Raw genomic sequence first — 16,249 nt, 5'->3', positions numbered from 1 at the left:
AGCACTCTCCTGAAAAGAGAACGAAAACTGCCACGACACGCACACGTAAACGCACAGAAACAATCACACAGAGGCGACCGGCGTGCACCTGCTTTCCCTGATGAAGTAGACCTCTTTGGAGCTGAGATATCTCCTGGGGCTTAGCAGGACTGAGAAGGTCAGGTGGAGAAGCTGCTGAGACTCCACTGCCAGCATGCTCCGGCAGTCCCTGAACATCCTGATGCAGTTTGGCTCTGCGGCAAAGTAAGTGCTTAAATCTCACATAAGTCTCCTCTGATATGTGTCGAATATGTTGCATTGAAACTGTAAGAAGCACAGGAGGGCTCTCACACTCACACTCACACGTGCACTGAACTCAAGGCTTGACTCCAACACCTACTTGGTACAGGATAGGATTTTGTTTTGGTGATTTATTACATACGTCATGTTTAGAAATCATAGTTTAGAGCATTGTGATTTCTCCATGTTTTTAAGGAGAAATAACACAGTATTCCTCTGGTGAATAAAAAGTTATCAGTGTTGTTATGGTGGCTCGTGTCATGAGACGTTGGATATCGCCATAAAACCGACAATTGAGTTAGTTTGACTGCCTTCACCACTCTTCTCTACTTATGCAACCAGTCATTCACACTCTTCCCGTAACTGCCACTTGCTGGCTGTGGTGGCTTCTGTTAAAGGGATAATTCTGTAGGGTTTTTTTTGCAGTGGGGTTGTTGAGGTACGTACCCCAAGTCAGTGTGTTACCTACAGTAGATGACGGTGGGCAAGCCGCCAGTTTGGAGAAGCAGACAGGAGGACAGGCATGGAAGCTAAGAAATGTACTGCTGTGGACGGGGGCAACGCAGATAAACCTAAAAAACGATGTCAGCTTAAGCGTATGCAATATTTCGAATCTTTTCACAGCTTTACCCCGCAGTCAGAAAACACTGTTCAAGTTTGGATGGGAGGAACAGAAGCTGTTCTCTGTGCTCTGGTCAAAGCCACCAGACTCCATTGACAAAAACGTTTACCTTGCTGGTTGGTGGTCTATCGCTGGCTCAATTTGAAACTGTCAAAGGAATCTGACGGCTTTGAAGAGAGCATAGATGTGTACAATGGCTTTGGTTCAACATTGTACTGTCTGAAACCAATTTTTTTTACCCAAATCCAGAACCTTTACCCGTCACATTAACTTCCATCCTGGAGAGATTTTGTTTTAGCGTGATTTTCTGCTTTTTGAGGAAATGTTGAATTCTGTTTTGGTTTCCTCGTCCCCAAATGGTTGCAAACACGGTGTTGAAAAGTGTGTAATGCTGGAACGCCACAGTTGCTGGTTCCTCTTGAAAGTAAAGCATGCTGTTTTGGGTTTGAGAGAAACCTCAGACTCTTCTAGGCATGAAAGCCGGAGGACAAAACTGACTCGAGTTGGTGGTGTAAATGTTGGCAACACACATGTGAAAGCAGTGGTTGTCTGATCTACCAGGGGAGTTGGTGCTGTGCAAGCACTTGTGGTATGTATCTGGGGGGAAACCAAACTTTGACACTTTGATTAAAAATAATTTTTACTTTTTTGATCAATATTTCAGTAATCTCATCATCAAGTGTGGCTGTCACGTTGTTTCCATGCAGGTTTAACACCTCTGATGTAGTGAGTTTGTGCCTGCGCGTGTGGTTGAAGGGTATTTGTAAAAGAGCGGGGACCAAATTACACATCTACATCTGGTTTGTTGATGTGTGTGTGTGTGTGTGTGTGTGTGTGTGTGTGTGTGTGTGTGTGTGTGTGTGTGTGTGTGTGTGTGTGTGTGTGTGTGTGTGTGTGTGTGTGTGTGTGTGTGTGTGTGTGTGTGTGTGTGTGTGTGTGTGTGTGTGTGTGTGTGTGTGTGTGTGTGTGTGTGTGTGTGTGTGTGTGTGTGTGTGTGTGTGTGTGTGTGTGTGCCTGCCTGTGCGTGTGTGCCTGTGCGTGTGCGCGTGTGCAAGCCATGCTACCTCTGACGCACTTAATAATAAACCTACACAGCGTGCATCTGCAGCAGAGAAAAGAGTTCATCACATACCACAGCAACACCAGTTTTTCAGTTTATACTCACGCTATGACCTTTGATGAGATAAACATCAACACATGCACACACTCAATATGATTTACATGTGTGCTGTGTTTTATGTACGGTATGAAAAGTATTCAGACCCCCTTACATTTTCCACTCTTTGTTAATTTGCAACCTTAAAGTGTATTTCCGGCACAAAATCATCCCATGGTCATTTTCGGCACTTTCATACATCAAATAAACCATCGAGAACGTTTTTTGTGTGTATGAACTATTAACGGAGAAATCCGGGAAATAAATACATATAAAGCGAAGCACCAATGGGCTCCTTCCTTTTGGATTGCATTTGGTAATTGACTTGAATGGACTTTACTATGAGAGGAGCTGGTACAGGGGCCAGTAGGTAAGTCTTTCAAAACACTCTTTTAATAAACTTCTCGAACTACACTGTTGGTGCTTTGCTTTATGTGTAGGCACTCTTCTCATACTACTGTTTGGTGTTATTTTGAGCAGTATTAGTGGTTAAAAAAGCCGCTTTAGAGGCTTCACCGTACTGCCCCGAGCTAATCAGTGTTAGCCACGTCAGGCTGTTAGCGACTCTCCAGGATTTCTCCGTTAACAGTTGTTACACAAAAAAACCTGCCTCAATGGCTTATTTGATGTATGTAAGTGCAGTTCCTTCAAACTAATGATTCTCATTTGCTCCGACATGCACCGTGAGCTGTAAAGTCTTATATAGTCAGGTGTGTGTCTTCCCTAATCCAGTCCAATCAGTTTATTCAAACACAGCTGGACTCAGATAAAGGTGTAGAACCGTCTCAAGGATGATCAGAAGACAGCAGCACCTGAGTTAAATATACGAGTGCCACAGCAAAGGCTCTGTACTCTTATGGCCATGTGATGTTTCAGTTTTTGTTTTTTTAAATATTTAAAAATTCAAAATGGGGTGCTGTGTGTACATTAATGAGGAAAAAATAACTTAAATGATTTCAGCAAATGAACAAAGAGTGAGACATTTAAGGGGGTCTGAATACTTTCCATACCTACTGTTTATAGGCCAAAGTATAACAACACATGGATTCTGATCAATCAATGCATTATGTCGCTGTGGTCAGGGGCGAGTGAGATCCATTATACCAGCACTGACAAACACACTTACACAGACACAAACACACTTCTACTTTCTTAATAAAGCGTATCACACGTCTGCTCACATGCTTTTTTGTCATTTTGCTCTGTGGAATTGTTTGTTTATTTCAACCCAAAAGAAAAAGTTGAAATGAGAGGTTTAATTAAAAAAAAAAAAAAGGAACTGGCAGTTCAAACACATTGGGGAATTCTTCTCTTTCTGTTTCAAACGCCAGGTGTTCACTGGAGGATATAAGAAACTACACAGGGGAGCTGCTTAAAGCTCTTCTGACCCCTTTGTGAACCGGGTTGGGCTTCCTTTCTGCTGTGACACAAGCTTGATGTTCTCAGAGCTGCAGATACGGTTGTTTCACCGCCTTTCCTCCTTTTTTTTGGACCTATGTGTCGATGCAGCAGAGGTGGTGTCAGCCCCTCCCTCCTCCCACAGAGCTGGCACTGAACTGAACAGCAGCAGCAGCAGCAGCAGCAGCAGCAGCAGCAGCAGCAGCAGCGCTCACACTCCACGTTTAGGTTGTCAGCATCATGGCGCCTGTCAGTCAGGCCTTAAAAACGTTCAAACTATTGAGAGCTCAGAGCAGACGATTTGAAAACTGTGATCGTGGGTACCAGGATGGAAAGTTTCTGTATTTCTGGGTAATTTGGGGGTAAGACTGTAGAACAGTATGAGTGAGGAGTTGTACAAGTCTGATTCAGTTCAATAAGAGGTACAAATAAAGATTTTTTCATAAAGTACAAAGAGGAAGAAGGAAGCCATAATCACATTTTTTAAGATGTACCTAAAAAATCTCAAATGTATATTATGAAATAGATTTAAAATGGAGGTCAATATGTGATGTATGAAAGTATGAAAACGGAGGAGTATTAATTAATAATTATTATTGTTAAACTGTTTAACGATTTTCTTTGTTATTTTGTGTTTTATTACTGGTAAAAAAAATACTATTCTGATTTTGTTATTATTCTTGTTTATTTCTTCTCTTTTCTTTACATTATTTCTTTTTTGTTGTTATTCCTGAACTGAACTGAACTGAACTAACTGTATCTGATAACTGTATGTCAGACTCCCCCAAACAGCACATGAATGCAGCACAGTCATTTTATTGTTTTTCGTGCAGAATATATCTTTGGAACCACTTCTATTTAGTGTGAATAGAGGTGTCATTATTCTTTATTTTTATTATTATTAATATTATTATTTTAAATATGATCATTAGGCATCATTCGTCTCCTTATTAGCATCTAAGTTTTTTAAATGTAGGTCATTTGTGTCCAAAAACTTTACTTCTATGCTTAAGAAACTCTTCAAGATGACTCTTTATCACTATTTAATTTTAACACTCTCTCTCTCTCTCTCTCTCTCTCTCTCTCTCTCTCTCTCTCTCTCTCTCTCTCTCTCTCTCTCTCTCTCTCTCTCTCTCTCTCTCTCTCTCTCTCTCTCTCTCTCTCTCTCTCTCTCTCTCTATATATATATATATATATATATATGCTCTACACTTTGATTGTTTTGTAACGGATTTAAAAAGATTTATTTGATTTTTTTGTATTTGTTTTTATTATTTGACTGTTTATTTTATTCTTAATGTATTCTAAAATTCAAATGTTTTTCGGGTGTGGTTTTCATACAGGCCTGTAGAGGTTTCTGCCGCATCCACACATGTACTTTTCTGTACATGTTTTATATTGTTTATATGTAAAATAAAACTAAATAAAACTAAAATATGAGTAATTCCCAACACTATAAAAGAGTGCAAAAGCAGCAAACGTTTGGTAAATGTACCGATGAATTGAATAGTTACAGAAATGAAACAAATAGTTCGACATTGTGCTTATCCCTTCTCTTGTGAAGAGTTAGTGAAAACAGGATATTGGAATATCACATTTTTGTTGATGGTTTTGACATCAGGGTGGTTTCCCTGTATTTTCACTAACTCATACAAATGTTGCAGGTCACAAGATGCCACTGAACTTCTACATGAAGACCTGGTTTTGGTGAGAAAAAGAGAAAATCCTGCTTCATCCCGACAGTTTATAATTCTATTATAATTCTATTCTATTATTATAAACAAGTGATTACTTTTTAGCTCTAGCTGTATTTTGTAATATTGTAATTCAAACTTTTTCAAGAAACACCCGACTGAACTCAGCTGAACGTGTTTTCAGTCAGACATCAATCATCATTATGGGAAATTTATATAACGCACACTCATATTTGACGTAACAGATTTTTATTCATTACAGTCATGATCATCAATGCCACTGAGCACCCCACCACCTTAAATATACATTAAATAAGGGATAATGCCCGACCAGGTGTCCAGTATCAGAAATGTGTCCATTATTCCTGATAATGGACACATTGAATGGCATTATCGTGCTTATACCATAATCACGTGTTCAGAAAAAAAATGATGACCCTTAATTTATATTTTCATGTGTTTTGAAATATAAAATCTAAACTTTTTTTTAAACAACAAATCAGTTTCAGTGGTACCACCTGGGGGTTTGCGTTTCAGACGGTTTCGGCCTTCCCATGGTCCATTAATTCCTAATAATGGACACCCTGTTCGGCATTATCCCTGATCACCACGACATGTATTATTTGGAGGAAGAAAACGTTAGACGCTAGCGCACATATCCACAAAGCCTGCTGCAGGTTTACAGGTTGTTTCAGCTCAAAGTGTTACTGTACGTGTGTCTCTCTGACTGAATGAAGGTGGAGCAGCGGGTGGAACCAGCCAAAAAGGCGGCACAGGTCCTTCACAAGAAGCTGCAGGGCTGCATGCACAGTCAGACAGGCCTGGAGGCTGAAAAACGAATGGTACTAAAACTTTTGCGACCATGAGGACGAAGCTAAAAGGGCTTGAATGTTTTTTTTTTAAAGGTGTCACGTCTGCTTCTGTATCCACAGAAAAAGCTGCCTCTGATGCTGCTGTCCGTAAGCATGGCAGAGAGCCTCAAAGACTTTGATGCAGAGTCCTCTATCAGGTGACGTGCATCCCTCCCTCCATGCTCTGGACCTGAACTCCTGACTGACAGTCGTGTTGACTGCTGTCATGCAAAAACCTTATGACTTTAGTTCTGGATGAAAAAAAGAGAATCCTGCACATTTTAACAGCTTAGTTGTGACTATTTATGTATTTTATGTAAAGCTTTGAGTCTCTGAGAGAGTAGCTAGGGGAGTTACATGTCACATACTCTAGTATATTGTAGATTTTATAGCCTGGAAATTTGGTGTATCCTTTATAACACACAGTCTTTCTTAGCCAAACAAGATTACAAACTTTTACATGATTTTATATTCAAAACACATGGACACACAAAAAGACATCTTGATTCTAAGTGCTAGAAATTTCCACTGTAAACCATCTTAAATCCTCACTGGACTGGTAAATGAGGCTCTTTAACTTTACGCTGTAAAAGAAGCTAAGAAAGAAGCTTCATCGTATTGAGGATCTATACTATTCTTAGTCCAGACTAAGATCCACGCTACATCTGAATATGTCAGTCGTTTTGCAAGCTCTCCACACTGTGCAAGGTCCTCCTGGTTAATGGTTTCACACATCTTTTTCTAGATCTAAATGTAAATACTTCTACTATTGCAACTATTACTACTACTACTACTACTACTACTACTAATAATAATAATAATAATAATAATAATAATGAACTGTATTTGTATAGCACCTTTTATACAAAAAAATGCACATTATAGACATATAATGAACATAAACAAGGAATAGAATGCCATAATTACTGTAAAATAATAATAAAAAATTTGAAAAACAAAACAAGTAAAAACAAAAGAATACATGGAATGCATAACATAAGATCAAGTATACTGTATAACTCACTGAAAAATAAAAAGATAAATAAAAGGGGCGGCTGGTGGCACAAAGGTTAGAGCAGTCTCCCCCTCTCTCTCTCTCTCTCTCTCTCGCTCTCTCTCTCTCTCTCTCCCCCCCCCCTCTCTCTCTCTCTCTCTCTCTCTCTCTCTCTCTCTCTCTCTCTCTCTCTCTCTCTCTCTCTCTCTCTCTCTCACCCAATTTCCTGTGTGTTGTATATAATAAAGGCTTGAAAAATGCCCAAAAAATATTCTTAAAAACAAATAAACGTGTGTGTGTGTCAGACGGGTGTTGGAGATGTGCTGTTTCATGGAGAAGATGCTGGCCAGCATGCTGGCAGACTTTGAGATGAAAGTGGAGAAGGAAGTCCTGGAGCCACTCAACAAACTCAGCGAGGTGCTCACACTGCATTTTATTGAACAGAAACTAATATAATTCTTCTGATCGCTGCGCTTCGTGTGTGTGTGTGTGTGTGTGAGAGAAAGGTGTGTGTATCCTTTGTGTGTAAATTCATACCAGAACAAACACAGAGGGGTTTGTTAATAGAGAATAGATTTTTTTAATTGGATTGCACTGAAATGTTTAGTATGCACATGTGCTTTATCGTTAAGGTATGCCCCTGTATACTGCCTGAATAAACGCAATGACAACTCGCTATAGCTGAACGGAAATAAAATACCAAAATATTACAGATTTTTTTTTACTTGTAGGAGGATTTACCAGAGATTCTCAGGAACAAGAAGCAGTTTGCAAAGCTCACTACAGACTGGACCAACGCAAGAACCAGGTGAGTTGCCGTAAACTGCCCCAGTCTACATGTTTATCCACCGAAAAAACAGCTAATACACATTCCACTCCTTTCTGTGTGTGTGGTCAGGAGCCAAGCCAGCACTGGTGCCCAGGCAAAGCAGGATGGACTCAGGGAGGAAGTGGAAGAAGCTTGGCGGAGGTTGGAGAGCATCAAGGTACCGGTGTTTTCTATTGCAACCACCTCGGCTGCAGCAAGCATCTACCCCTGCTGCGGTGTGTACGTCTGCCACCTCTGTGGAATCGACCTCTGACCTCTCTGTCTCTGTTTCTCTGTCTCTGTAGGACCAGTACTCTGCAGATCTGTATCACTTCGGAACTAAAGAAGATGACTACGCTAACTACTTCATCCGTGTGAGTTGCCATCTTCGTCTTGTGATTGCTTGTTCTTTTTCCTTCAAAACAAAATCCAACGTACAAATGTACCTCTCTTGTTTCTCCGACCGAAGCTTCTTGAGCTCCAGGCAGAATACCACAAACATTCCCATGAGTTCCTCAACAAAAACATCAGCGAGCTCAAAGAGAATCACAGTCAAAAAGGTGGAGTTAGTTTGCAGTTAGTTTGTTTATTTGCCGCACCCTCACTGCGATATTTCTACGCGTGTTCTTATTTCCTCTGTGTTCTTATCCGATTCCGCAGGACCCCAGCTTAACCTCTCTAATCAGAAGGTCTACGGGGAGCCTCTGCTCTCTCATCTGTCTCGGAGCAACAGACTAATAGCTGCACCCATCCAGGAGTGTATTCACATGCTGCTGAGGACGGGCATGACTGAGGAGGTAGGACTGATAGGATGAGACCACAGGGATCATAGTCCTAACCCTCAGGTTGATGACGTGATTCTGATTTAATTCCTCATAAAGCACCATCCCAGCATGCAGCTTCAGTTCTTTGTTTATTTTCTCTTCTCTTTCTCAGGGAATGCTGGATGTTTATGACTGATTCACTTATATGAAATATGTAGTTTTACCGATGCTAGATTTATTATCTCCCTGGCACTGTTAACAGGCTTTTGGTCCTTAAAGATCCCGTATTGTACAAAGTTAGATTCCCATGCTATTTTTTTAGAAAGCAGGTTGAGGTGTTAATAATACTAATAATGTATAAATACTGAGAAAGCATCAAAATCTCAATCCACAGAGAAATGTGTCTTTGTGTCTTTAAACGAGCCGTCAGGACATCTTGACTGAACTGTGCTATATATATATATATATATGTATGTATGTATGTAGAGAGTACTGCAACAGTGCCACCGAGAGTGCATATGGAGAAGACCTGGAAACGTCGACCAATCAGAGCAGACTGGTCTTTTTCAGGAAGGGGTCTTAAAGAGACAGGCGCTAAAAAAGAAGGTGGAGACAGGTATATTCAGACAGACAGTATGAGAAAACTAATGGTTTGTGGACAACCATTTCGAAGCCTCGTGTTTGGCTTTTTGTTGTCGCCATCCTGTTTTTTGGAGCCAGAAGTGACCATATTTGGACGAGATTTTATAGTTTGGGAGGATGCTAAGCTAAACACTAAGTTAGCAGCCAGCATTTGCGATAGCTAGCTACCTGTCAAGTGCTGTAATTTACCTTAATTACTATACTCATTTTAATAAAAAAAAAAAAAAACAGGTTTAAAACAAATCATACTTACCAGAAAAAATTAACCACCTCTTTTGAGTGACTTTTTGTACAACCAAATTCATCCCGCAAGGGGCATTTTTTCTTCTTTTTACACTGTTATATTTGCACACACACAGGGCCAAGTATACACATTATGTATGGTTGAGAGATATGGGAGCTATGGGACTTTCTCGCAGGACGGTCGTCCGAACAGTTGGGGCTTTGCTGAAGGGCTCAGGAGGTGAGCTGGCACCTTCCAGCTACCAGTCCACACGCCATACTTGGTCCGTGCGGGGACTTGATCCTGCAACCCTCTGGTTCCACAGACAAGTCCCCATAGACTGAGCTATAACAGAAGATCAACACTAGAAACTCATTTATTATACAATCAGTGGAGGAAACTGATTGTGCATAATCTTGTGTGAACGAGATTGCTGGATTAATACTGTATATAGTAATTATTATAATAACTCTCTGTAACTCATGAGTGCGGTCTAGACCTACTCTATATGTAAAGTGTCTAGAGTGTCTTTTGTTATGATTTGGGACTATAAATAAACTTTAATTGAGTTGAACTGAAATGGCACATTTATCATCTCCGCTTCAGGAATATGAAAGATTTGCAGATGTTAAAGCAAATTAACCTGTGTATTTTTCAAAAGCAAATGTCATCTTTTGCAGGCTGTTATTGACAAGCACTGCTTCTATCCCCAGCTCTCCCTTTTATTCATTTTTCTTTTTTTCTCCATCTTTGTCTCGTTCCTCTTCCCTCTCGTCCCTCAGGGTCTGTTCCGTCTGGCGGCGGCGGCCTCGGTGGTGAAGAGGTTGAAGAATTGTCTGGATCAAGAAGCAGTCGACCACAGCGAGTTCAGCATGGATCCTCATGCCGTGGCCGGTATGGATGCGGCCACATCTTTTTCCTTAGGTTTCCTCTTAGTTTCAATTGCGGGCACTCCTCGCTGATTTCCCAGTTCCTCTTCTGTTCACTCCACATGCAGCCTCGGTTGCAGCTTCCAGTAATGTCAAATGCATAGTTTCCTGTGTGCAAGATAATTTTTAGAACAGTAATATAAACGCTTACACAAGTTAAGTAGAGCATGAATCACTACTTTTACCATAAAGTGAGAAAGAAAACAGTCTGACAATATATATTTTTTTATACAAATCATGGGTTTATTCATTATTATTTTTATTATATGTCTGAATGTGACAGGAGCTTTGAAGTGTTACCTGCGAGAACTTCCCGAACCTCTAATGACCTTCGAACTCTACAATGACTGGTTTAAAGCAGCAGGGTGTGTATAATGTTTATGATGTTTTATATTTCTACTCCGGTTTCATGTCTGTTTCTTAAGTTTCATCTCTTTCTTCACAGGGAAAAAGACCCGACAGAGAAGCTGGAGCAGTTCAGAGTACTACTAAAGAAACTGCCGCCTGCCAACTACAACAATCTCCGGTGTGTGTACTCATCACGTATATCTTTTTTCTAGAATCACATCAACAAATGTCTCTTTGTGTATCTGTAACACACTTAATGTCACTCCTGGTAGGCAAAAAATATTGCAACGATCGACATTCTCATATAACTTTAACATTAAGCAATTTTTTGGATAGCAGTGTCAATCTGCAGTACACATTTTTCATCTTAAAGGTCCCATATTGTAAAAAGTAAGATTTCTATGTATTTTTCATTATAGATAGGGTTGAGGTGCTGTATAAATACTGTGTCAAAACGCTCAATCCACAGAGAAATGCACACAGCCGTATTCAGAAACTCTGTCTTTAAATGAGCCTTCAGGACTTCTGTACAGTTGTGATGTCACAACTCTACTGTATAAAGGTAGAAAGTGCTGCTACAGTCATTCCCCGGCTGTAATGATGGTGCAGTGACGCAAAAAGCGCAGATGCAGACGGCCCAAAAAAATGCTGACCAATTAGAGCAGACCAAGATTTTTAGGAGGAGGAGCTTAAAGAAATAGGCGCTAAAACGGAGCGTTTCAGACATAAGGTGAATACAGGTATATTCAGACAGACAGTTCGAGAAAAATAATGTGTTTTTTTGACATTAAAGCATGTAAACATGTTCTAGTAGAAGCCCAAAATGCAAAGAATGGACCTAAATATGAGCATAATATGTCTCCTTTAAATATCTCAACAGTACTGACGCCTAATGACTGTAGGTCCATGAGGTTGACATTTGTGGTTTTTAGTTAACTTCCTGTTACTGTAATCAGCAAATATTAGCCTGCTAACACACTACGCTAAGATGGTGAACATGGTAAACATGATTGCTGCTTGACATCCACATTGTCATCATAATAGTATGCAGGTGGTAGCATTTAGCTCAGAGTGACAGTTCTTGAGTACAGCCTCACAGAGGTGCTGACATGGCTTTGTTGGGTTTATCCAAAGAATTTTGAGAGAGGTCTAAACCTGAATGGCATATTTATATATCCATAGTTGGATATTTCCATTTGCACCTGATTAATTGCATTCATATGTCATCCAGTGTGTACTTTCATTCTATGTAAGTGCATTAATAGTGTTTACTGTGACACTGTTAAACCCACTGGATGACAATCTTTTCAAATTATTAGTCCTCTTTGACTTCCTCCCTTTACCTTTGTTCTCTCTCTCTCTCTCTCTCTCTCTCTCTCTCTCTCTCTCGCTCTCTCGCTCTCTCTCTCTCTCCCTGTTAGGTACCTGGTCCAGTTCTTGTCTCTGTTGTCTGAGCAACAGGCTGTAAACAAAATGACACCCAGTAACATCGCCATCGTCCTGGGGCCCAACCTGCTCTGGCCACAAACTGAAGGGTGCGTAGTGACATGATCGTCTTTCTGTCTTCACCCTACTTGTACCATTACCGTACTCCATTCACACGTGTTTCTCGGTCCTGCCTGCTCTTCCTAATATGAAGAGACGAGCACTGGTGACACATGTCATCAACAAGACCTGCTGATCACATGTAACTGAGCCGCAGCACCCTTCTGTTTATATCCTTCTGTCTGTCTCTGACCATGAAGAAAGAGTCACTGTCACTATGTTCTGCAGTCTGAGCCCTTGTCCGTCCCACATGTCTTTCCTCTCTTTAGGGAAGCTGCTCTGTTTGACATGGCTTCAGCTTCTTCAGTCCAAGTGGTGACGGTCATTGAGCCTCTTATTCAGTACAGCTCCAGCCTCTTCCCCGAAGGTATTCAGACACTGATGTACGCCCTTTATGTGTCATCAGCATTCAGTCTTTAAATGATTGTTATGGTTTATTATTTGTGGTTTTGGATAACGTTGATTTTTTCAAATAAATCACTGAAATCTTAGAATATGCCAACATCTAGAATGAGTCAGATGATCGTGAATCCCTTTTGACACCTCTGTCAAGCATAAGTATTAGCCTACTAGTTCAGAATTAGCTTGTGGTACCTTTAAGCCCGTATTTATATATATATATATATATATATATATATATATATATATATATATATATATATATATATATATAAATAAATACGGTATATTATATTTACCGTATATATATAAATATATATATATATATATATATATATATATACATATATAAGAAAAAGATAAACTGAAATAATACAGGTTTTAAAGTCAGAGTTTAACTCTTAAAGACAGCGCCTCAATATGAGGTCTTGCAAATATAATGTTGCCTCATCTTTTAATGTAGAAAAAAATTAATACAATTTAAAAATGAACCGATTTTGTGGCACCCTTGACCCGTCCTTAAGGCACCTGAGGGTGCTGCTGCACCAGGACACATGCTAATCTGAACAACTTTTTTTGGAGGTAAAACTGAAAGTCAGCACACCCATTGGACAGGAAACACTAACAGCTGCTGCAAGTACAGCAAGTCAAAGTTAAACCAGGAAGTCTGTCTGTAAACTCTCATAAATATTTACAACAGACAGTCTGGGTTGTACTTTTACTTTTCCAAATACATTTAGCATACATCTGGGTTTGTTTGAAACCTGTCTGGTCCTTTGACTGCTCCGATTTCTTGCCCGAGTGGAGTTCTTGTTAGCACAGTCAGATCTCAGCAATAAAATAGGTGGGTATAATGATATTATTACCAAAGGGAATAAAGGCCAGAAACTAAACATATAACCTTGAATTATTCTTGAAAAAAATAAATTGCTCCAGCACTCATAAATTGTTCTTTGTTTGGTTTTGATCAGATGTATCCTTCGAGATCTCGGACCTACCAGAGGTCCCAGATGTGGCAGATCCTGTTGCCCAGTCTCTGATCCCAGAAAAGGAGAAACTGAGCAGAACAGTCTCCTCTTCATCCACAGCCTCCTCCTCCTCTTATCACCTCGCTCTCTCAAAGACAAACAGGTACCGCTCTGTGAGGTCACCGTTCACAAATTGCATTCACAGTGCAGCATCAAATCATCATCGTGATGACAGCACAATCATAACTGCCTTAGATTATCACATCAGGATACACTGCTCTTGGTTTGCGCTGTAGTGGCTCCCACGGTTTAATAATAGTTGGAGCCCAATCCAGTATTTTCACACATTTGTCCATTTGTTTCCATCAGCACAGCCTCTCAGGACAGTGGTGGCTTCTGTCTGGTGAAATCTGGCTCCGTGAGTCGCAGCGGCACCTCCACATGGGCCAGCCCTGTAACTGACACAGTGGCACCAACCCATCAAAGCACAACAACCAGCAGCTCCTCCTCCTCCCTCGATTTCGGCCCAGGCGTGGCCTCCAGCGCTTCCGCTGCCTGTAGCTCCACAACGCTTCCTAAAGCAACGGGGTCGGTGCCAAACTCAAGTCAGCTCAGGAGTCCCACCCAGAAGCAGTGCTTGGATCAAGGCCAGCTGGATCCAATTCTGGAGGCTCCCCCAGACTCTCCAAGAGCTTTGGTGAAGATCACCTCACCGTATAAACGTAAGTCCAATGTGCCCAGTGGCTGCCAAGACCTGTTATGTTAACTTGTTCAGGAACACAATGCCTGGTAAATGCACACATCCATGAAAGGATTAATGAAAAAAACACACAAAACTATCACAAAGAGATGCTAAATATACACAAAACAACCACAGACAAACATAGAGCGACTAAAATAGATGTTAAACAACTACAATAGGACTAAAAGTAGACTTATTTGAGATTCTGATTTTGGTGGTCTCCTATGTAGAAAGGGTGGGGGGTGTCTTACGTGTCTGTGCCCAGGGGCCCATTGTCTCATAATCCGTCCGTGCCCACATCTTCCCAATTTAAAACCTGGAGTGAAAAACATTGAGACATCTTCAGGGTTATTTTCTCACATTTAAGAAAGCTCCTTTTAGAGACATTTCACCTGTTGTCACAGGTTGGATAGTACTTCTCAAGTAAAACATCGTCACATCAAACTGACAACGCGTCCCTCGAAGAGGCCCATCATGTATTTCCCTGCAGACACAGCAGCCCCTTCATTCACTGTTGTTTTTGGGCTGAGGGCACAAGGATGTCTCATTATTTATATTTTTGTTTCTATTGTGCAATGTCCTGTTCAAATTCTTTACTTCAAGTTTTGAGTCAAAGTGCCGGCTTGTTAGGGCAGGCTGACAGAGAGAAAATAAATCTACTGCTCTTGTTGTAACAACCAGGAAGTACACAGGAAACAGGAAGTCTCACACCAAAGACCAAAATATAAACCTCTAGGGTCATGCGTCATCTCTCACATTGTTATAAATGCCTCACTCGTGGGTAGAGGCTGAAATACTTTCCCTTATAAGTCTTCCCATCCTGATATGTTTGTCTTACTACAACACTGATGCCCCTGACAACCTGCTTCTTATATAACATTGTGTTAAGCAGTTGTGTTTCACTGGTTTGACCATCACAAGTTATTTTATAATCTAAAGTAAAACAGCACTTGGTAGAGCATATACGTGGCCATTTTTATTTTATTATTATTATTGTTATTTATATATTTATATAATAATATAGAAAATGGATTTATTTATCTAATATGTTAATTAATTTGTTTTTATTTTGAGGCTTTTTGAGTTTTATGTCGAATATGCTACATTTGCACATTGTCTCATCACATTGGTCTTTCAAATTCAATTCAAAGTGAAACTATGTATCTGTGGCCATTTGTCAATTGCAGGGTGACCATGCAATAATAATAATAATAATAATAATAATGTGCTAAAATGGGAAGAAGAGTCATCGAGTCAGCAAACTATCAGTTACACAATTTCTTTAAACGGTTAGCTAACATTAGCCACGGTGAGCTACTCATCATACCAGACCAAGTAAGGCTGTAGCTGCCAAAGCACTAAAGGGAGGAAGGATGGGTTTGATGGCTTTTGAGTTTATCTTTTCATTTGTAAAAGAATAATAATATTTCTTTTGTCATAATCTGCAGTCCCGCTGTCTTCCATTTCTCATCCTACAGCCAAACGAACTTTCAACCTGGCCAAAGGCAACCAAGCTAACGAGCAGATAACAGTTCAGTACTCTAAACCCAAACCTCCAGCGCCCCCCAAGCTCCAGACCCCCCCTCCACCCCCTACCACAGCTCCGGTCGCTGCGACCACAAAGATCCAGCCGACACCTGCACCCCGCGCTCAGTCGGCCAGCCTCAAAAAGCCTCCTCCAAAAAAGCCTGGACTCAAAGCCCCAAAGTGCCCCCCGCCACTTCCTCCACCATCACAAGTGAAAGAGGTTCCCTCTTTAGCACAGTGAGAAAAATGACACATGTGCCATTCATCTTTTTGTAGTTCTTTAAAGAGTAACTTAATAACCCTGAAAATCTTATCTTTGCTGGCTATTTTTTCATGTTTTCATCTCTGTGTGGTTACACA

General features: G+C 40.5%; 1 protein-coding gene across 2 annotated transcripts; it reads left to right on the top strand.

The window, feature by feature from the left end:
- sh3bp1 (SH3-domain binding protein 1) lies at positions 1–16,249 on the top strand. Of its 2 annotated transcripts, none has more exons than XM_083933282.1 (18): positions 1–243; positions 5,120–5,162; positions 5,887–5,991; positions 6,082–6,158; positions 7,300–7,411; positions 7,726–7,802; positions 7,893–7,980; positions 8,108–8,176; positions 8,272–8,362; positions 8,463–8,599; positions 10,214–10,325; positions 10,644–10,725; positions 10,806–10,886; positions 12,130–12,243; positions 12,523–12,620; positions 13,624–13,783; positions 13,990–14,342; positions 15,841–16,249. In XM_083933282.1, the coding sequence occupies exons 1-18, from the start codon at positions 194–196 to the stop codon at positions 16,128–16,130; spliced, it is 2,139 nt and encodes a 712-aa protein (XP_083789408.1). In that variant the 5' UTR covers positions 1–193; the 3' UTR covers positions 16,131–16,249. The 2 variants fall into 2 exon arrangements, with proteins under 2 accessions (XP_083789408.1, XP_083789407.1); XM_083933281.1 differs by having other exon boundaries at positions 15,811–16,249.

Source organism: Echiichthys vipera, assembly GCF_963691815.1.
Source record: "Echiichthys vipera genome assembly, chromosome: 18".
NCBI classification, from domain to species: domain Eukaryota; kingdom Metazoa; phylum Chordata; class Actinopteri; order Perciformes; family Trachinidae; genus Echiichthys; species Echiichthys vipera.
Note: the sequence above shows the minus strand (reverse complement) of the source record. Positions and strands in the feature narration are given on the sequence as shown.

What these genes read in the sequence shown, in the direction of transcription:
- sh3bp1 (XM_083933281.1), top strand. Translation starts at nt 194, where the DNA reads ATGCTCCGGCAGTCCCTGAACATCCTGATGCAGTTTGGCTCTGCGGCA. An exon ending in TGGAGGCTGAAAAACGAATG is followed by an intron (nt 5,992 to 6,081) that starts GTACTAAAACTT and finishes CTGTATCCACAG; the next exon opens with AAAAAGCTGCCTCTGATGCT. An exon ending in GCTCTCTCAAAGACAAACAG is followed by an intron (nt 13,784 to 13,989) that starts GTACCGCTCTGT and finishes TGTTTCCATCAG; the next exon opens with CACAGCCTCTCAGGACAGTG.